The sequence below is a fragment of the Heterodontus francisci genome, chromosome 17, assembly GCF_036365525.1.
Source record: "Heterodontus francisci isolate sHetFra1 chromosome 17, sHetFra1.hap1, whole genome shotgun sequence".
Taxonomy (NCBI): domain Eukaryota; kingdom Metazoa; phylum Chordata; class Chondrichthyes; order Heterodontiformes; family Heterodontidae; genus Heterodontus; species Heterodontus francisci.
The window spans coordinates 35813336-35834077 of record NC_090387.1 but is presented as its reverse complement, the minus strand read 5'-3'; the positions used below and the strand labels follow the sequence as shown (position 1 = coordinate 35834077).

General features: G+C 41.1%; 3 protein-coding genes across 6 annotated transcripts in view; 1 reads left to right on the top strand and 2 right to left on the bottom strand.

Moving 5' to 3' along the window:
* znf276 (zinc finger protein 276) overlaps positions 1 to 2770 on the bottom strand; it is a 68570-nt gene extending 65800 nt beyond the window's left edge. Inside the window, exon 1 of one of the 3 annotated variants that reach the window (XM_068049272.1) lies at positions 2526 to 2770. In XM_068049272.1, the coding sequence (XP_067905373.1) occupies positions 2526 to 2664 (139 nt within the window). In that variant the 5' untranslated portion in view covers positions 2665 to 2770. The remainder of the gene's footprint in view (positions 1 to 2525) is intronic. The other 2 variants (XM_068049270.1, XM_068049271.1) reach the window with 2 other exon arrangements.
* Positions 2771 to 3178: 408 nt separating this feature from the next.
* nip7 (NIP7 nucleolar pre-rRNA processing protein) lies at positions 3179 to 9456 on the top strand. Of its 2 annotated transcripts, XM_068049888.1 has the most exons (6): positions 3179 to 3263; positions 4885 to 4981; positions 7412 to 7498; positions 7765 to 7903; positions 8137 to 8277; positions 8765 to 9456. In XM_068049888.1, exons 2-6 carry the CDS (start codon positions 4917 to 4919, stop codon positions 8882 to 8884), a joined length of 552 nt encoding a protein of 183 aa, XP_067905989.1. In that variant the 5' UTR covers positions 3179 to 3263; positions 4885 to 4916; the 3' UTR covers positions 8885 to 9456. The 2 variants fall into 2 exon arrangements, with proteins under 2 accessions (XP_067905989.1, XP_067905991.1); XM_068049890.1 differs by lacking the exon at positions 4885 to 4981 and having other exon boundaries at positions 3182 to 3263.
* An 8628-nt stretch (positions 9457 to 18084) lies between these two features.
* The window catches only part of dpep1 (dipeptidase 1), a 29073-nt gene continuing 26415 nt past the window's right edge, over positions 18085 to 20742 (bottom strand). The window contains exon 10 of the mRNA XM_068049265.1: positions 18085 to 18896. Coding sequence (XP_067905366.1) covers positions 18735 to 18896 — 162 coding nt within the window. The 3' untranslated portion in view covers positions 18085 to 18734. The remainder of the gene's footprint in view (positions 18897 to 20742) is intronic.

Here is a 20742-nt window from a genome sequence, read left to right as displayed (position 1 = left end):
GGTGGAACCCAAACTGAACGTCAGTGAGCAGGCTATTGCTGAGCAAGTGCCTCTTGATAGCACTGTCAACAATCTCTTCCATAACTTACTGATGATTGAGAGTAGACTGATGGGGCAGTAATTGGCCGGGTTGGACTTGTCCTGCTCTTTGTGCACAGGACATATCTGGGCAATTTTCTATATTGTTGGGTAGATGCCAGTGTTGTAGCTGTACTGCAACAGCTTGGCTAGGGGCATGGCAAGTTCTGGAGCACGGCTAGTTCTGGAGCACAAGTCTTCAGTACTATTGACAGAATGTTGTCAGGGCCCATAGCCTTTGCAGTATCCAGTGTTTCAGCCGTTTCTTGATATCACGTGGAGTGAATCTGATTGGCTGAAGACTGGTATCTGTGATGCGGGAGACCTCAGGAGGAGGCCGAGATGGATCAGCCACTCAGCACTTCTGGCTGAAGATGGATGCAAATGCTTCATCCTTGTATTTTGCACTGATGTGCTGGGCTTCCCCATCATTGAGGATGGGTATATTTGTAGAGCCACCTCCCTCTAATGATGTTCAGCCCAGAATTGAACAGGACAATGAATTTGCGTACTATGAGTGTCAATCTGACTGAGATAGTAACCGTCTGTGTGTGTGGAGCTAAGTGCAACGAAGACCAAAGAATCTCTTTTAATGTATGATGCTTTCAAAAAACAACAGGATATGGAGACTTGAAGACAGAACATAAAAGGAAGCCTATTAAGGAGGAACATTTTGGATAAGCTAACTTTGGGAAGGAATGCATGAAAAATTTTCATGAAAGAATCTGGAAGTAAAATCAAAGCTTTGAAAGGATGAAATAAAAGATTAAAGCAAGCATGAATAACTAAAAACATTATGGAAGGCACTAAAAAGAACTATAAATAGTTTGCAAAATGCTAAGAGGAAACACAAGCAATACATAGCTGTCAACATAAAGAACAGTAAAGTCTTCAAATTCTTCCATAGCAAGTCAAGGATACAAAAGGATGCAATACCACTAAGAAATGACAATGGAAGATAGTGACTGAGGACAAGAAGGTTGCTGAACTATTAAACCACTACTTTGCAACCATGATCATAAATGAAACAGGGAGAGAAATATCAAAAAGTAAGGTACAGTTTAACAGACAAATGTGGACACAAGACCTTCAAAATCTTAAGGGAAGACCCATTGAGAAAATTGCCCTAAAGCAAAGAGTTCCCAGGATTCAGGTATTTTTTATGCCAGATTTATGAACGAATTGTGAATCCCCTCAGCAATATTTGCCAGTGCTCAATGGACTCAGATCATATACCAGAAAATTGGACAGTAGCATATCTGACTTCTATTTTTAAAAAGAGGATGAACCGTCAAATTATAGAGCATTACCGTGGGAAATTGTTTTTGACATGATGATAAAGTGATCTTGAGTGACAGGAATTAATCGCAGAAAACTAGTATGGTTTTTGCAATTGCAGAAATCTAGTTTTTTTTTGTATTTGCAGATTGTGCTTAATTTATTGAATTTCTTTGAGGAATTTAAGGATTTAGTGGATAGAAATGATACCGTAGATGTTGTATACCTGGATTTCAGAGACAGTTGACACTCCCCCACATAAATGACTACTGTGCAAGGCTCTGCCAATGAGACAGCAATGTGTAGAACTAGATTAGAATTTGGCCATCTAGTTAACAGCAGGAAATTGTGCTGTGTGGGGGCAGTACTGGTTAGTGGTGTGCCATAGGAGTCAGTGTTTATAAGTGATTTGGAGAATAAAATCATATCAGAAGTGTCTAAATTTACAGATGACGCCACACTGGGAGCAGTGGCAAATAATGATCAATGTGCACTAATCTAAATAGAGAAGTGACAGATTAAATTAACAGATTTATGAGATTTGGCAGAAAAGCATATGACTCCAAACCCTTCAATCATAAATACTTATCAAGTCTCAATAACACATAAATCCTAGGGTACCTAGTTCCCTTAATTTGGGAACGAATTCAGTAGATCTCGTCTCTGTGGTACCTTTCACATCTTCAATACATTCCCTAAGCTTCACAGTTAACTTTTGAAGTCTAGTTATTACGTTGTAAGCCAATTTGGACACAGCAAGGCCCCACAAACTGCACGAGATAAGTGACCAGTGAATGTGACAAGTTTAGGTTGCAGGCAGACTGTCAGGGTTGTAGGAGAACTCCCCTGCTGTTCTTCAAACGGTGCCACAGGATCTTTCGCATCTACCTGAAACGGCAGATAGCGCCTGGGTTTAATGTCTGATCAGAAAGGCGCCACCTCTGACAATACTGCACTGAAGTACGAACCCCAGAGTAAACCCGAGTTCCTGCAGTAAAGAAGATGGTATTCTCATACGAGTACTAACTGAGTCAAAGTGACAGGCTTTGGATAATCCCAGCCAAAACAGTTGCAGCTTTAAAAGGACGACGAGTGATTGCAATTCAAGGAGAAGCGATGGCGCCTGGGTGGAAGCGAAACGCAGCGGCTCAGCCGCCGGGGTAACTGACCTGATTCCATACCGGGACCGGGAGCTCGGGGTCCCGGCCGCTCGGTGCGAACCCACCGCTGCCGCTGAACCTCTGACAGCCTTTCCATCTTTTGCGCCATTGCCACCGACACGAAGCGGCCGCGTTTGTTCCGCTTCATTTCTTCTAAAGTAAAAAGTTTTAAATTTAAAACATTTGAAAAAATAAATCCCACACCCGGTCGAACAGTAAACGGGCGGAAAGGGACCAGCAGGAATAACCCTCCCTACAACACATCAATACCGAGAAAACAGTTCCGAGGGTGGGTGCGGGAACCATAAAAAAAACACATTCTGGACACAACGATGCCCCAATATATTATTAACAGCTTGCTTAATGTTGACATTTTAGTTTTTATTCAACGGGAAGCTCATTTCTCACAGCTAATGTGTCCGGTGCAATTTATAATTCAATGCTGCATCCCTGCCATCCCGATCAGCTCCAGAGAAATTAAAACATAAAAGCTTTCCACTGTTTGAAAACACCAATATTTAGCACCGTTGTTTTAAATTAAAGATGCTATTTTTTCCCAAGGTAATTAACTGGGGTAAAGTTATTTTCTAAAGGATTTGGGTAACTAGGTGCGGGCCGGGCCCTGTGATTGCCTTGGTTACAGCCGCGTTCCAGTTCCGGTTCCGGGTCAGCTGAGCGCGTGTTGCTGGAGATGCGGCCGCTGACGGAGGAGGAGACGCGGCTCTTGTTCGAGAAACTAGCCAAATAGTAAGGATGGGGGAAGATGTCGGTTTATTGTGTTGGAATAGCCGGTTCTCCAGAGGGGTGCTGTGGTTGCCTGAGTCTCTCTTGGTGTCTGTCTGGCTCAGGGTTGGTGGAGGAGGAAAGGGGGTAAAAGGCGACTCAGAGAATCCAGACTTACAGTTGGAAAGAGGGGGAGGGGCAGGTAATCATCAGTGTAGTGTGTTTCATATATGTAGAAATCATGGTGGAGCCTGTTGCCCTACTCAGAAGTTGTTTTTGGAGATTTGGCAACGTGGCTGAAGCTTGCACTTTCAGCACTGAGGTACTTTGGTTCACGTTACACTTCATGTTAGGGAGCAAGGCAGCTATGGTTGGGATTGATGCACATTGCTGGACAGAGTAGAGGGAGTTATGCTGCATCTAACCACAGTACCTGATCTAGTGTTTAATTTTGGGAGTCTTTAAACGAAAGATTTTCTGTTCCAATATATGCTTGTAGATGTGGTTACCCCTCAGCTTAAGAGTACAGAGGGAGGGAATGGGTGGACAGCAGACAGTCAAGAAGAAACAGCCAGGTAGTGCAGGAATCCCCTGAGTGCATCTCACTTTCCAACCAGTATTCAGTTCTGGATACTGATTAAAGTGATCAATTGGGGAGTGCAGCCAGAGTCAAGTCCATGGCACCACAGTTGGCTGAGCTGCACAGTGGGGGCACAGAGAAGAGCAATAGTGATTGGGGATTCGATAATTAGGGGAATAGACAGGTGTTTCTGCGGCTGCAGACGTAAATCCAGGATGGCATGTTGCCAGGATCAAGCATGTCACTAAATGGCTGTGGAACACCCTTGGCGGGGGTGGGTTAGGGGGTGCAGGGAGGGAGAGGGTGACTCGCCAGCAGTCGTGGTCCTGCAGTCAGAATTTAGGGAACTAGGCAGGATGTAAGCAAGAAGGACCTCAAAAATAGTGATCTCTGGATTACTCCTAATATCACATGCATTTAAGTATAGAAATAGGAGGATAAAGCAGATTGGAAAATGGTGCAGGAGGGAAGGCTTCAGATATCTTGACATTGGGACCTGCTCTGAGGGAGTTGGGACCTGCACAGGCCGGACAGGTTGCACCGAAACAGCCAGGACTAATTTCCTTGACAAGCGATTTGCTAGTGCTATCGGGGAGGGTTTAAACTAACTTGGCAGGGGTGTGGGAACCAGGAGGTAATATCAGAGAGGAATAGCAAGGTGCACAAAATAATGGGAGAGACAGATAACACTAGAGTAGGAAATAGTAAGTTATTAGGTGAGTTCAGAGTCAGGCAGAAAGTACTAAAGTCGTGTATGGATATGCATGTATGTGAATGCATGGAGTGTGGTAAATAAGATTGGAGAGTTACAGGGGCAGATTGCCATATGGAAATATGATGATGTGGCTATAACAGAGACCTGGCTCAAAGGGTAGGACTGTGTATTAAATATTCTTGGAAATATTCAAGAAAGATAGGAAAGGGGGAGGGGTGGCAGAATTGATTAAGGAGAACATTGCAATTCTGGAAAGAGAGGATGCCCTAGAGGGGTTAAGGACAGAATTTATTTGGCTTGGGCTAAGGTACAAAAATAGGTGTAGTTACATTACTCGTTGTAATCTATAGGTCACCAACAGTGGGAAAGATGTAACTGAACAATGGGCTGCCTTTTAAAGAAGAGAGTGTCGGGAATAGTCAAGGTGTATTCCCACAAAGGGGAAAGGTACGTCAAACAAATCCAGAGCCCGCTGGATAACGAAAGAGATGGAGATTAAAATGAAGAGAAAGTATGCTTATGACAGATGTCAGGTGGATAATACAACTGAACCAGGCTGAAGATAGAAGATTCAGAGGGGAAGTGAAAAAGCAAATAAGAGAAGCAAAGAGAGAGTATAAAAAGAGACTGGCATCTAATATAAAGGGAATGCAGTAGTCTTCTATCGGCATATAAATAGTAAAAGGAGATGTGGGGCTGATTAGGGATCAAAAAGGGGATATACGCAAGGAGGCAGGTGGCGTCGCTGAGATATTAATAAAGGTATTAAATTTGCATTTGTCTTTTGCCAAGGAAGAAGTTGCTGCGCAGTTCACAGTGAAAGAGGTAATTCAGACACTTGAAGGGTTTAGAATTGATAAGGAGGATAGGCTGTCTGTACTTAAAGTTGATAAGATACCAGGACCAGATGAGATGCATCCAAGGATACTGAGGGAACTGAGAGTGGAAATTGCAGAGGCACTGGCCATAATTTTTCAGTCTTAGTCGGGTGACACTTTTGTTCAAAAAAGGGTGCAAAGATGAGCACAGCAACTACAGGCCAGTCAGTTTAAACGCAATGGTGGGGAAACGATAATTCAGGACTGAATTAATGGTCACTTTGGCAAATGTGGGTTAATAAAGGAAAGCCGGCATGGATTTGTTAAGGGCAAATCGTGTTTAAGTAACTTGACAGAGTTTTTTGATGTGGTAACAGAGAGGGTTGATGAGGGTAATGCTGTTTTTGTGGTGTATGTGGACTTCCAAAAGATATTTCATAAAGTGCTGCACAACAGGCTTGTGAGCAAAGTTATAGCTCGTGGAATAAAAGGAACAGTAGCAACATGGATATGAAATTGGCTGAGTGACAGGAAACAGAGAGTAGTGGTTAATGAATGCTTTTTGGACTGGAAGAGGTTTGTATTGGAGTTCTCCAGGAGTCAGTGTTAGGATCTTGCTCTTCCTGATATTTATTAATGACCTAGACCTTGGAGTACAGGGCACAATTTCAAAGTTTGCAGATGATATGAAACGTGGAAGCATTGTGAACTGTGAAGAGGATAGTGTAGAACTTTGAAAGGACATGGACAGGTTGGTGGAATGGGCAGATAAGTAGCAGATGAAATTTAATGCATAGAAGTGCAAAGTGATTTCATCTTGTTAGGAGAGACAATATAAAATAAAGGGTACAATTCTAAACGGGGTGCAGGAGCAGAGGGACCTGGGTGTATATGTGAATAAATCATTGAAGGTGGCAGGACAGGTTGAGAGCGCGGTTAACAAAGCATATAGCATCATAGGCTTTATTAATGGGGCACAGAGTACAAAAGCAAGGAAGTTATGTTAAACTTGTGCTGAACACTGGTTCAACCTCACCTGGAGTATTGCATCCATTTCTGGATGCCACACTTCAGGAAAGATGTGAAGGCATTAGAGGGGGTGCAAAAAGAATTTACAAGAATGGTTCCAGGGATGAGGAACTTCAGTTACATAGATTGATTGGAGAAGTTGGGACTGTATTTCTTGGAGAAGAGATGGTTGAGAGGAAATTTGATAGAAGTATTCAAAATCATGAGGGATCTGGACTGAATAGACAGGGACAAACTGTTTCCATTGATGGAAGGATCGAGAACAAGAGGGCACAGATTTAAGTTAATTGGCAAAAGAAGCAATGGCGACATGAGGAAAAACTTTTTCATGCAGCGAGTGGTTAGGACCTGGAATGCACTGCCTGAGTGTGTGGTGGAGGCAAGTTCAATTGAGGCATTCAAGAGGGAATTGGATTGTTATCTGAAAAGGAAGAATGTGCAGGGCTACCAGGAGAAGGCCGTGGCGTGGCACTAGGTAAATTGCTTCTTCGGAGAGCTGGCACAGACACGATGGGCCAACTGGTCTCCTCCTGTGCTGTAACAATTCTGTGAACATCAACTCATCTTGATGCGCAGAAAACTTCATTTAAAAAGTCATGATAGAAATGTGTTGAATGCTGTTAGAATATTCTCCCCCTGTGTCAGAAGTAATTTGGTGACTTGTGTTTCTAGAGTGTGGGAGTCTTCCAAAGTTACTGAACCTTGTATTAAATACTTAAGTATTGACATAAAATTGTGCAATATTGTTTTGTTTGCCTTTTTTTAAATCTTCCCCAGCATGCAGTATTAAGGGTTTTATTTAGCATGGTTCCATAGGTCCTAAATTTTTCATAGTCATAGTGAGCAGTCTTGCAAGTTATTGATCATTTTAGTCATTTTTACTGGACAGTTGCATTTCTGTGCTTAGTACTGGCTATTGTGTGGTCACCTTTGAAGTACTATTTGGGAAATAGAACACTAACTTTGGAACACAAAAGTAAGAAAGCATTTTAAATTCTGCCCTCATTTTATAATGTTTGATTATTTTCAGTATTGGAGAGAATATTAAGTTATTGGTGGATCGTCCCGATGGAACCTATTGCTTCCGTTTACACAACGATCGTGTTTATTATGTCAGGTAAGAAGTGCAACAAATTTTTAATCCTATGCCCCTGGCTTTGAGAGAGGGAGAGATTTCAGCTGAACTATGTTGGGGGTTGGGGAGATGAGGAAAGAATCCTTTTGAGGACGAGGGGAGGGTTAAAGAATCTAAGTATTTTTATACCGAAGAGTAGAATGCATAATGGCTATGATTAAGAGTTTTTAATAAGGTTATTTGTACAGTACTATCTGGAAAGGACATTGTTATAAAATATCTGAAATTTATTTTGCTGTCTGTTGTAGTGAGAAAATCCTGAGATTGGCAACAAATATTTCTCGAGATAAACTGGTTTCGTTAGGAACCTGCTTTGGAAAATTCACCAAAACTTTAAAGTTTCGACTTCATATTACAGCGCTCGACTATCTTGCTCCTTATGCTAAGGTAGGTGATGTGGTGTTCTAATAACTAGTAGGAGCAGCACTATTAATGGGAATATAATGCAATTTTAGTATGGACAATTTAAACTGTACTTAATGAATATTAGAATGTTGAATATTTGAAAATTGCTTTGTCTTATTTCCATAATACTTTGAATTGGGTTTTTTAAATGATACGGTGCAGAACCACATTCCTCATTGTTCAGATATACACGGTAATTTTTTTTAAAATTTCAGTACAAAGTGTGGGTGAAACCTGGAACAGAGCAATCTTTCCTGTATGGAAACCATATATTGAAATCTGGTTTGGGTCGAATTACAGAAAACACAACTCAATACCAAGGCGTAGTGGTATACTCCATGGCTGACATTCCGTTGGTAAGAGTAAGAATTGTTTGGCCCTCAATAACTATTGAAATATAACTAAAACCATTCTATTGGAGGAGGAAAAATAGACAAACACTGACCACGATATATCAGGGCTTACTTTTAAAGTTTTACTATTTTAACAGATGCAATGACGTTTAACACTAGTGTAATTTTGTACTGATCGAAGATTTGCTTCACAGTGGTTATAAATACAGCTGCTGTATCACATTTAAACCTAAAACTAGTTTCTTTTTAGTTTACATTTTTTCTGATCATTTCTGTCTCCAAGTTAAAGGGGCTGAGTAAAGTAATTTTTCTCAGTGCTTAATTATTTTTGCAGCACTAATCAACTTATATAGCTTATGACTCGATTGTTGTCATCTGTTGTTTATCCTTAGTTTCTGGTTTTCTAGCAGCAATAGGAATCTGCTAAACTAAGTTGAGGTTAAATTATATAATGCACAGCATTTGAAATGTTCTTGAATTATTTCTGAAGGGCTTTGGAGTTGCTGCAAAGTCGACTCAGGATTGCCGGAGAGTAGACCCTATGGCAATTGTTGTATTTCACCAGGCTGATGTTGGCGAGTATATTCGGCACGAGGACACTCTGACATAACTCATCTTGTCAATCGCATAAAGAGACTGTCGTTCTCAAGCTAAGAAGGTTATCAACAAGCATCACTCTTTACTAACCAGGTTCCTCTGTCATCCTCACAAGGAAATGCATAGCAGCTAATTTTGGTCGAGAAATGAAATGAATTCAACTAACTTTCATCTGAATTGTTAACATTTAATAGCAATGTACTTCCATGTTGATATCTTTTTGTAAATCTAGCAGGTTGTTAGTTCAGAACTGTTAAACGTTATACACAGGAGCACTTTCATTTGGAAAATGTTACTTGTAATTGAACCGGTTCCTTTTTGGCCTTTTTTTACTTGTTTAGTTTTAAATTATATTTAAATTTCAGATAATGGGGTAATTTAATAGATCTGGCTTTTGAAAACCCTAAAATCCAATCTGTTTAAAAGGAATACGGTCCTGGTGAGAAACAAGATAGAATTGTCATCAGGCATTTCTGTTGCATGTATATATACATGCGCGTCATTCATTCACAGTTAATTTGCGTATTTTAATTGGAAAGGATTGAAGACTATTTTGGTATATTTCAATAAATGTAGTTAAAGAAAGACTGTTTTCTCTACCGTTTCTGATCAGTTCTTTAAATGTATTCACTTTTAAAGTAGATGTCTTTTTCTAGATTATTAGCCGTTCTGTTCGCTGCTTTTTTGTTTTTACAATTTAGACATGATGTCCAAATGATTGAAGGAAGTAACTAAATCTAGTCAGATCCAGTGGAGCAGGTGAACTGGATTTTTTACTTTTTCTAGCTTTTATAGGTCTTATCTGTAGTTATGCCTTGGAGTTAATGGGTTTGTGTATTTGTCCTCTTCAACAGCAAATGAAACATGCTCTCATTGAGTGCTTCAAACTGGCCTTTATGGGAGTCCCAGTGTTCGGAATAATTCTTATTGAGAAATGTAAGATCATCCATTCTAAAAAAAAAAACAGGTCTGTGATACTGATACTTTGGTTTAACATTGCCTTTCAGCTGGGATTTGAAAATTGAGCTACATGAATATTCAAATAACAATGGATATTATTTATATATTTAAAGCTCTGTTGTACTCAGTTCATTTCATGTCTACAAAACCTTCTATCCTGTGGTCGCATTTGACATACTTGTATCAACTTTTTTTCATCATTAATTCCTCTCAGCATTTATAATGGGAACTACATATGTGGACTTGTCAGACTATAGTGTTTCAGTTTTGCATATAACAGTTCCTTAGCTTTTACTGATGAAACTTCTATGCTCTAACCAACTTTACTTCCCAAATTGATGTCAGATTTGTTAATATGAATTGCTATAATACAAATTTTATTCCTATATGCGCTCCTGATCAACTTATTCCATTACACATTTACAGCTGCTCATTTATAATGAAAACTTATTCAAACTCATTACACTGTAATGATGCCTTCCTGCCAATGAGGCACTATGGCAACACCTCTTGCAAAGATTCTGTAATTACAGCGTAAAGAAGTTGTTCCACCATTGGCAGCCCTGTCTTCAGCTGCATTGGCCTTAAGCTCTGGTATTCTCCCCTAGGTCTTTCTAAGACACTCGTTAAAACCTGCTTCTTTGACCAAGTGGCTTAGTGTCAAATTTGTTGATGTTCCTGTGAAGTGCCTTGGACGTCTTCTTTAAAGGTATTACATAAATGGGCATTGTTGAGTTATTATATATGTGGACAAAGAAGTTTATAATAAAAATAAACTGAAGTTCAACTTTAAAATGGGAACTGATACTACACCTTCCATTCCTTGTACAATTATCCTCCACCCTCTTAGGTTTAGCATCCATTTTGGGACTTAGTGATGCTTAAATTTGGCTTGATGAACTGTTTTACATCAAACAGTTTGGATTATATTAGAGGATATGAACATTACCAACTTCCCAACGGACTCCACACAAATTACTCAGTGAATGAATTGACCCGCTCTTGTTGAAGCAAAAACTGTCAACATTTAAAAATAGGTTGGAGAAGTGATTGAAGGAAAGGAGAATGAAGAGTGGTATAAGGGATTAGGACTACAACTAGTTGAATGGAAGTACCAAATGGCCTGTTTCTGTGTTGTCATTTTCGTTATTAACATTTGTTTATTCACTTTAGAATCATAGCACTTAAGTAGAATATGCAAATAATTAAAGTTAATTGATGAAATATGTGACAAGTTTAAAATGTTCAGTTATATCACAGTAATTCGTCAACTGTTTGCTATTATAAATTTACAGCTGATATCAGTGTTTGACATTGTTATAAATTAGTCAAATTAATTTACGAATAGACTCCTTAGATAGCTGAGAAATTAACATTAGTCTACTGAATGGAATAAAATCTACATGCTTGTAGTTATCAACGTTCATACAATTTTATAAAATCTCAACCTCTTGTGCTGGCATGGTTGAACTGGCCGCCTTGCATTCTGAGATATCAGAGGGATGAAACGTCGACTGCAGATGTACTACCCATTTCTCCTGGATCCTCTGTACCTGGGTAAATTCTCCTTCTGCATTGGTAGCTGTGTCTGAATTAGCTGGCTTAAATCTTGCCTTCCTTTGTTTAAAGGAGACTTGTACTTAATCAGACTATATAAACACTCATCTGCCAATCATAGTTTTTCAAAGTTGGAGATGCTCTTTTGATTTTAGAGGCACCTGTCTACATATACTAGCTAATGTACTGTTACCTTGCACTACTTAGACTAAGGACTAAGCATTGAAAATTGAAATCTGAATGTTCATATTGAAAGCACTATCATATATAATTTACAAAGAAACCAAAATTCTATTAACCAAGCTGAATGACGTGTTAGAAAATTTCACCTAATACCACCACCACCACCCCACTCTTCTCCCTCCCTCCCCCCCCCACTGCTGGTACCCTGAAAATCTCCAAATAAATGATGTACGTCTTTGCTAACAAAGGAGATGCACATATCTAGACGTCTTTGTCACCTGCGATGAGCAATCTCCAGACCTGTGGTCTTGATGGCTTGTCTTCTATGTCTAGTAAGGAATGATTTGTTTGTATAAGACTTCACACTGTAATTTCCGTTAGCCGTTGCCTTAATATTCAGCCTGGATACTGACTTCACTTCAGAACACACTTAATGCATTTCTTTGGGCATTTCTCCTACAAGGGCCACAAAGAATTTGGAAAGAAGTGTCTAAAACTTGGTGTAATTGTTAATGTCTGTGTCTTCCTCAGCAGCCTTTTTAAAGTTTAAAAAAAACACTTGAAAATAATTAACTCAAAAAAGTTTTAAAGTTTATTATCCAACTTGTTTTAAATGATTTGGAAAAGCAAACACATTAACACTGCTATAACCTAAAGAAAGATATACTTGCAATTATTACACGGATAGAATTATACTGCTTTATGCTGGGATATTCTCTATACACCTTGGTGATTCCCTTTAGCTGATAGTGGAGGCTTTAGCCTATTGAGAAACTGCAGTCACTCAGTAAAAATATTAATGAAGTTACTCAAATATGCAAAATACTATTATATAGATACACATAACATTTCACTATTTCTAGAATGTTTTAAGACCTCATTTTGCATCTATGATAGATTGGCAGGCTGCTGGGAAAAATGATGGGCAAATTTTTTTGTGTTTTCACTGATTTGATTCGTTAAATTTGATTATTTTTATAGTTAAATTTTCCTGAATCCTGATAGTTACAGAGCTTTGATTTATATATGTTTTTTAAACTTCAACCAATCAAAAACTGTGACAGGGAGGTGTGATGTGACAAACACAAAACATGTACTATATGACCATTGTTAATAACAGATTACTTGCATCTAACTATTGTAACCACAATCTTCAAATTTACAGATAATGCCTAAATAGGGGGAGGTGCAAAGAATGGGGAAAGGCTGCCAGATTCAAGAGGTTTTGGATCTCTCGGCTAACAGAATCAGATGTCAGATGTATTTCAGGAAGGAAAAATACAAAATAGTCAGTGTTGGAAGCATAGCACCAGACTAGGGAAGAATGTTTTCCATGAAACAGTTGCACAGTTTACAGTTCAGGATAAAAGATCCATGGTCCCATGACTTCATCCCACTCATCTCATCCAGCCTTACATCTCAGTAATTTGTTCCTTTGATTCTGGCCTCTTGTATATCCCCACCACCCCACAATTGATGAAAATCTCTCCCTAATTCCTCTTGCTATTTATTTCCAAACCTTTAAAAGCCGATTGCTTTTGGTGATCTCTCCTACTACTTGTCCTTTCCTTGATGTGCAATAGGATGCTTTCTAGTTAAAGTTGCTTATATAAATGCAAGTTGATATGTGTCAGCTTATTGTGGATAAATCTATGGAACTGCAGTAAAAGAGAAGGTAAAAATAAGGGGCTAGGTTGAAAAGCAATATGAAAGTTAATTACTAATGTGATAATGGCCCAATTGTAGTACTGCGTCCAGTTCTGGTCACATAAAATAGGATGTTATTACCCTTAAGAGGATCCAGAGACAAGTAGCAAAGATGAGTCAAGAATCAGCAATTAAATTTCACTGGAGAAGGGGTTTGAACATTAGAACAGAAGAAATAGGAGCAGGAGTAAATGATACAGCCCCTCGAGTCTGCCCCACCATTCAATATGATCATGGTTGATCTTGGATTTCCACTCCACATTCCCACCCATTCCCCATATCCCTTGATTCCCTGAGAGACCAAAAATCTGCCTATCCCTGCCTTAAATATATTCAACGATGGAGCACCCGCAACACTCTGGGACGGAGAATTCGAAAGATTCACAAGTCTTTGAAGAAATTTCTCCTCACCTCAGTCCTAAAGGATTGTTCCCTTATCCTGAGGCTGTGCCCCTGTGTTTGAGATTCCTCAACCAAGTGGAAACCACCTGTCAAGCCTCTTCAGAATCTTGTAAATTTCAATGTGGTCACCTCTCATTCTTCTGAACGCCAGAGAATAAAGGCACAATTTACTCAGTGCCTTATCATAGGACAAACCTCTCGACCCAGGGACCAATCTAGTTGACCTTTACTGTACTGTCTCCCAGGCAAGTATATCCTTAAATATGGAGACCAAAACTGCATGCAGTGGGCTAAATTTTGTGCCCACCTCGGGGCTCCCGGTGCCAAGCTGAAATAGTTGGGGGGGGGGGGGGGGGTGGGGGCGGTGGTGGGAATCCTGCCTTGACCAGCTGAAGCCCACCTGGAGCAATTCGACAGCACTGGGCCAATTAACAGCCTGGCGACAGGATCCCTGTCCCTTTAAAAACAGGGATCCCACCTCCAAGAGCTGTCAGCCAATTAGAGGGCAGCAGCTCAGTAGTATTAGTGCCAGCAGGAGCGGTGGCTACTGTCGGTATTGCAAGAGGCCTTGGACTCAGGCCCAACGTTGAAGTCCAGATCCAAGGTAAGGGAGGTGGGGTTGCCGGGCCAGAATGGCAGGCCCGGGAGAGGGGGGGTTCATCTTGGTGCAGGTTGTCCCAGCGGCCACTGATTGCCCACCGAGGAGGGCTCCCAACACGCCTGCAGGGAGGACACCTTGTTTTACTTTGTGACCTCCCCGTGTGGCGGGCTCCCACCTGCAGCTGGTTAAATCCCAGCAGCAGCAGGAAGATGCGCTTAAGTGGTCCTTGGTAGGTCACTTAAGGACCTCAATTGACCTCTGGGGGCAGGCTGGAGTCAGCCTTTCCCATCCCTGACAAAATTGCATTGTGATGGGGAGGCGACAGGCCCCCCGCCCCCCCACCTCCGAACCTGTCTCAGGGAGGGGGGGGCCCATAAAATTCAGTTGAGTATTATAGGTGTGGTCTCACCAACAAAGCCCTATGCAATCGTAGCAAGACTTCTTTATTCTTGTACTCCATACCCATTGCAATAAAGGCTAACACGCCAATTGCCTTCCTAATTGCTTGCTGCACCTGGATACTAACTTTGTGTTCCTTGCACGAGCAACCCAAGTCTCTATGAACATCAACATTTACAAGTTACACACCTTTTTAAAAAATACTCTGCTCTTCTATTCCTATGACAAAAGAGAATAACCTCACACTTCCCTACATTATATACCTTGTTGCCCACTCACTTAACCTGTATATGTTCTGTGCCCTCCTCACAGCGTGTATTTCTACCTACCTTTGTCCCATCAGCAAACTTATATACATTACTCTCTGTCTCTTCGTCTTAAGTCATTCATATAGATTGTAACTAGCCGAGGCCCCAGCATTGATTCTTGCAAAACTCCACTAGTCACAGCCTTCCAACTTGAAAATGACCCATTTATGCCTACTCTTGTTTTCTGTCAACCAATCCTTTATCCATGCTAATATATTATCCCCAGCTCCATGAGCCCTTATCTTGCCTATTAACTTTTTCTGTAGCATCTTATCAAATGCCTTTTTGGAAATCCAGGTATATTACATCTACTGATCACTCTTTATCTACCCTGCTGGTTACATCCTCAAAAAATTCTTTAAAATTTGTTAAATATTATTTCTCTTTCGTAAAACCATATTGGCTTTGCCTGATCATACTATGCTTTTCTAATTGCATTGTTAAGACCGCCTTAGTAATAGATTCCAGCACTTTCCCGGCAACTGATGTCAGGGTAACTGGCCTGTAGTTCCCTCTTTTCTCTCCTTTTTTGAATAGCAGTGTTGCATTTGCGAGGTGTTGAGGTGTTCTAATTAAAGATTATGAAGTAGATGGTCAAAAATCCAACTAAACCACTTGTATTTAAGGAAATGAATGCTGAGCGAGAGAAAGAAACAGATGGAATGGAATTGGGGGACAGAATTGAAGGCACTTTTGAAGAGTAAGTTACTAGTAGGCATTTAAAAGCAGGAAGAGAGGCCATATGGTGGAGAGATTTTGCAAAATATTCTCTCAGGAGTATGGTTGAAAGAACAGCTGCCAAAGGGCCAGTGAAGGACCTAAGGAGTCTGGATGGGCTTATTGGCTTCTTGCAAAAAATTATTGTCTTCTAATTTTTCCAATATTTCTAATGTAATTATATTAGCGATATATAAAATACAAGTATTGTAGTGCAATATTTTAACCACATGAGGGCTCTACATTGCTTTTGTGAACCCACAAGTAATTCCTGGCAGCACTGTAGACAGAACAAATTTTTACAATCTGTTCCCGAGGTAGTGAGGAATCAAACTGTGGCACATGTGCAGGAAGTGATATCACTGGGGACCGGCGCATGCATAGGAATCTTGCATCAAGTCTTCAAAACAAAAACACGCCATTCCACCAAACGGGTCTATGCTGGCGTTTATGCTGCATGCGAGCTTTCTCCCACCCCTCTTCATCTAACCCTATTAGCATACCTTTCCATTCTTTTCTCCCATGTGCATATATCTAGCTCCCCCTTAAATGCATCAATGTTATTTGCAGAGCACCAGCCCATTCTATCTTGATCTTGGCCTCCTTATCTCAAGAGACAATGGGTAAGCGCCTGGAGGTGGTCAGTGGTGTGTGGAGCAGCGCCTGGAGTGGCTATAAAGGCCAATTCTAGAGTGACGGGCTCTTCCACAGGTGCTGCAGAAAAATTTGTTTGTCAGTGCTGTTATACAGTTGGCTCTCCCCTTGTGCTTCTGTCTTTTTTCCTGCCAACTGCTACACTTTAGCTCCGCCTTTATGGCTGCCCGCCAGGGCAGTAGTAGCTTGCCGTGATTCTATCTTCCCTGATGGTTATAACCTCTCAGTTTTGCTTTCATCCTTGTGAATGCTTTTTGCACTTTCACCAATGTCTACATCCTTATAATATGGAGACCAGAACCATTCACAGGACTCCAAATATGGTTTAACCAAGAATCCATACACGTTTAACATGACTTCTCTGTTTTACAACTCTATCCCTCTAGAAATAAAGCCCAGTGCTTGGTTAGCTTTTTTAAATGGCCTTATTAGCCTGTGTTGCTACTTTTAGTGATTTGTGTATCTGTACCCCCTTTGGGGTACAGATGTCCAAGATCAGATGTCCACCAAAGCTATTAAGTATCATCACCTCATTCCATGACAATACGAAAGGCACAATTCAGCATAGTGGCGCCTCATCAGACCCCTTTCCTATCCTGAGTGGTGTGAAACAGGGCTGTGTTCTCGCACCTACACTGGGATTTTCTTCTCCCTGCCGCTCTCACGTGCGTTCAAGTCTTCAGAAGAAGGAATTTTCCTCCACACAAGATCAGGTGGCAGGTTGTTCAACCTTGCCCGTCTAAGAGCGAAGACCAAAGTACGGAAAGTCCTCATCAGGGAACTCCTCTTTGCTGACGATGCTGCATTAACATCTCACACTGAAGAGTGTCTGCAGAGTCTCATCGACAGGCAACGAATTTGGCCTAACCATCAGCCTCAAGAAAACGAACATCATGGGACAGGACGTCAGAAATGCTACATCCGTCAATATCGGCGACCACGCTCTGGAAGTGGTTCAAGAGTTCACCTACCTAGGCTCAACTATCACCAGTAACCTGTCTCTCGATGCAGAAATCAACAAGCGCATGGGAAAGGCTTCCACTGCAATGTCCAGACTGGCCAAGAGAGTGTGGGAAAATGGCGCACTGACACGGAACACAAACGTCCGCGTGTATCAAGCCTGTGTCCTCAGTACCTTGCTCTACGGCAGCGAGGCCTGGACAACGTATGTCAGCCAAGAGCGACGTCTCAGTTCATTCCATCTTCGCTGCCTCCGAAGAATCCTTGGCATCAGGTGGCAGGACCGCATCTCCAACACAGAAGTCCTTGAGGCGGCCAACATCCCCAGCTTATACACACTACTGAGTCAGTGGCGCTTGAGATGGCTTGGCCATGTGAGCTGCATGGAAGATGGCAGGATCCTCAAGGACACATTGTACAGCAAGCTTGTCACTGGTATCAGACCCACTGGCCGTCGATGTCTCAGCTTTAAAGACGTCTGCAAATGCGACATGAAGTGCTGTGACATTGATCACAAGTTGTGGGAGTCAGTTGCCAGCGATTGCCAGAGCTGGCGGGCAGGCCTAAAGGCGGGGCTAAAGTGTGGCGAGTCGAAGAGACTTAGCAGTTGGCAGGAAAAAAGACAGAAGCGCAAGGGGAGAGCCAACTGTGTAACAGCCCCGACAACCAATTTTTTCTGCAGCACCTGTGGAAGAGTCTGTTACTCTAGAATTGGCCTTTATAGCAACTCCAGGCACTGCTCCACAAACCACTGACCACCTCCAGGCGCTTACCCATTGTCTCCCGAGACAAGGAGGCCAAAGAAGAAGAAGAAGACCCCCTTTGATCCCTTTGCCGCTCTGCCCCATTTAGACTTATTATCCAAGCAGTATGTGGCCTCTTTAATCTTCCCACCAGAATACACCACCTCACACTTGTCTATATTGAAATTCATTTACCATTTACATGCCCATTCTGCAAGTTTAATAATGTCTCCCTGCATTTTGTTGCATTCTTCCTTTGTATCAACTACAAAGATATAAGATTAAAGTACGAGATTCAGGACAGAGAATGGGGAAGCTTTTGATACAGAGTCTGTGGAATACATTTCTGGAGTTAAGTGATTAAAGCAAAGACCAGGTCAATATTTAAGAATAGATCATGTAGGTGGTTGAAGAAAAGGGGAATATTGGAGTATTAACATGTATTGGTTGGTTCAAACAGCCAGTTTGAATGTTGTCATTCTTACATAATTCTATGAGTCCTCAAATAATTCTGCCTCCTAAACAATATATAGTTCCTAACCTGTACACAGGCACATACACAACTCTAAATATACCACTGTATTCATCTGTATTAACTGTGTGACAACACTATGCTATGATTTTACAAAATATATGTCATGCTGCTGCTGTACCTTTATCACTATTTATATCCTACACCAATAAATGGTGTGCTAGGTAAGCTAATGTGATGAGTGTAGGCAATAGCACCAGTGGGGTTCCATTATTGTTTTGATAGCCATAGCCAGTTCTGCATTGATTCTGAACCTGCTCATAAGGAATGGGCTCATCATTTCCAGCAAGGTTGGATTTAACCTATAAAACAAACAGGAACATATATGTTAACTCATGCAGTCCATTATCATGTAGAACTTGTTAAAGGTTAATTCCAACCCAACGTGGTAATGGCAAACATTTTTGAAATAATATTATATGGCAGTAAAATACAGAGGCTGAACATGTACCTTCAATGGTATTGACAAATATATGTTGATATTCCATTATGTTATGGACTGTTCCATAGATTATATGCATAACCAATTAAAAAACATATGAGTGATAAATATTTAGCATTAATATTTAAAGTAAGACTTGGAGTGCTGCAAATGAGTTAACTTGCTTAAAAGCTCTTGTCCATACTCAAGTGTTATGCTTTGAGACATTGACGAGCTGAAAGATTAGCCATTGGAACTGGTCCTACCCAATCAAAAACTATTGTTATGAGGGGACTACCTCTAAAATGGATGATGGGACTCAGAGAAAAAGTAAGTACATTGCTTTAAAGAAAATTTAAAATAGGGTACTAAAATTAGAGATAAAATAAAACTAAAGTCAATATCTAAATAGAATAGGGAAATGAGAATAGGAGAAAGGAAGCCACAGTGAGTAGAAGTAAAAAGTTTAATTTTAACTGTTTTATTTCAAATTGTTTCAAATTGCTTATTTTAGTTTCATAGGCTCTGCAGTCCTAGCACATCCAATCATGAACGGTGGTGAATAATTAAACAGCTAAACAGAGGAGGATGTTCCAAAAACATCCATATCCTCAATAATGACAAAGCCAAGTGCATTAGTGCAAAGGATAAGGCTGAAGCATTTGTAATTATCTTCAGCCAAAAGGGGCGAGTGGATGATCATCTCAGCCTCCTCCTGAGGTCCCCAGCATCATAGATGCCAGCCTTCAGCCAATTCAATTCACTCCACATGAAATCAAGAAACAGCTAAGGGCACTGGATACAATAAAAGCTATGGGCCCTGATAACATCCTGGCTGTAGTACTGAAGACTTGTGCTCAGAACTAGCTGCGCCCTTAGCTATGCAGTTCCAGTACAGCTACAACACTGGCATCTACCTAACAATGTGGAAAATTGCCAGGTATGTCCTGTCCACAAAAAGCAGGACAAATCCAATCTGGCCAATTACCACCCCATCCACATACTTTCAATCATCAGCAAAGTGATGGAAGGTGTCGTCCACAGTGCTATCAAGCAGCACTTACTCAGCAACAACCTGCTCACTGATGCTCCGTTTGGGTTCTACCAGGGCCACTCTGCTCCAGACTTATTATAGTGTTATGAAAGTGCTTCTGTTTTTGTTAAAAAATTTTTTGAGGAATTCATAGTCAAACTGAAGAAATGTTTGACCAGTTTTTTTACAAGAAGGTCATCAAGAGGACACCACATTCACTCCCTCCACCACCGACACACAGTGGCAGCGGTGTGTACCATTCTACAAGATGCACTGCAGCAACTCACCAAAGCTCCTTTGACAGCATCTTCCAAACCCACAACCTCTACCACCTAGACGGACAAGGGCAGCAGACGCAAGGGAACACAATCACCTGTAAGTTCCCCTCCAAGCCACGCACCATCCTGACTTGGAACTATATCGCCGTTCCTTCACTGTCACTGGGTCAAAATCCTGGAGCACTGTGGGTGTACCTATACCACATGGATTTCAGCGGTTCAAGTAGGGATGCAGGGGCGGCACAGTGGTGCAGTGTTTACCACCACAGCCTCACAGCTCCAGCAACCCGGGTTCAATTCTGGGTACTGCCTGTGTGGAGTTTGCAAGTTCCTCCCACATGCCAAAGACTTGCAGGTTGAAAGGTAAATTGGCCATTATAAATTGCCCCTAGTATAGGTAGGTGGTAGGGAAATAT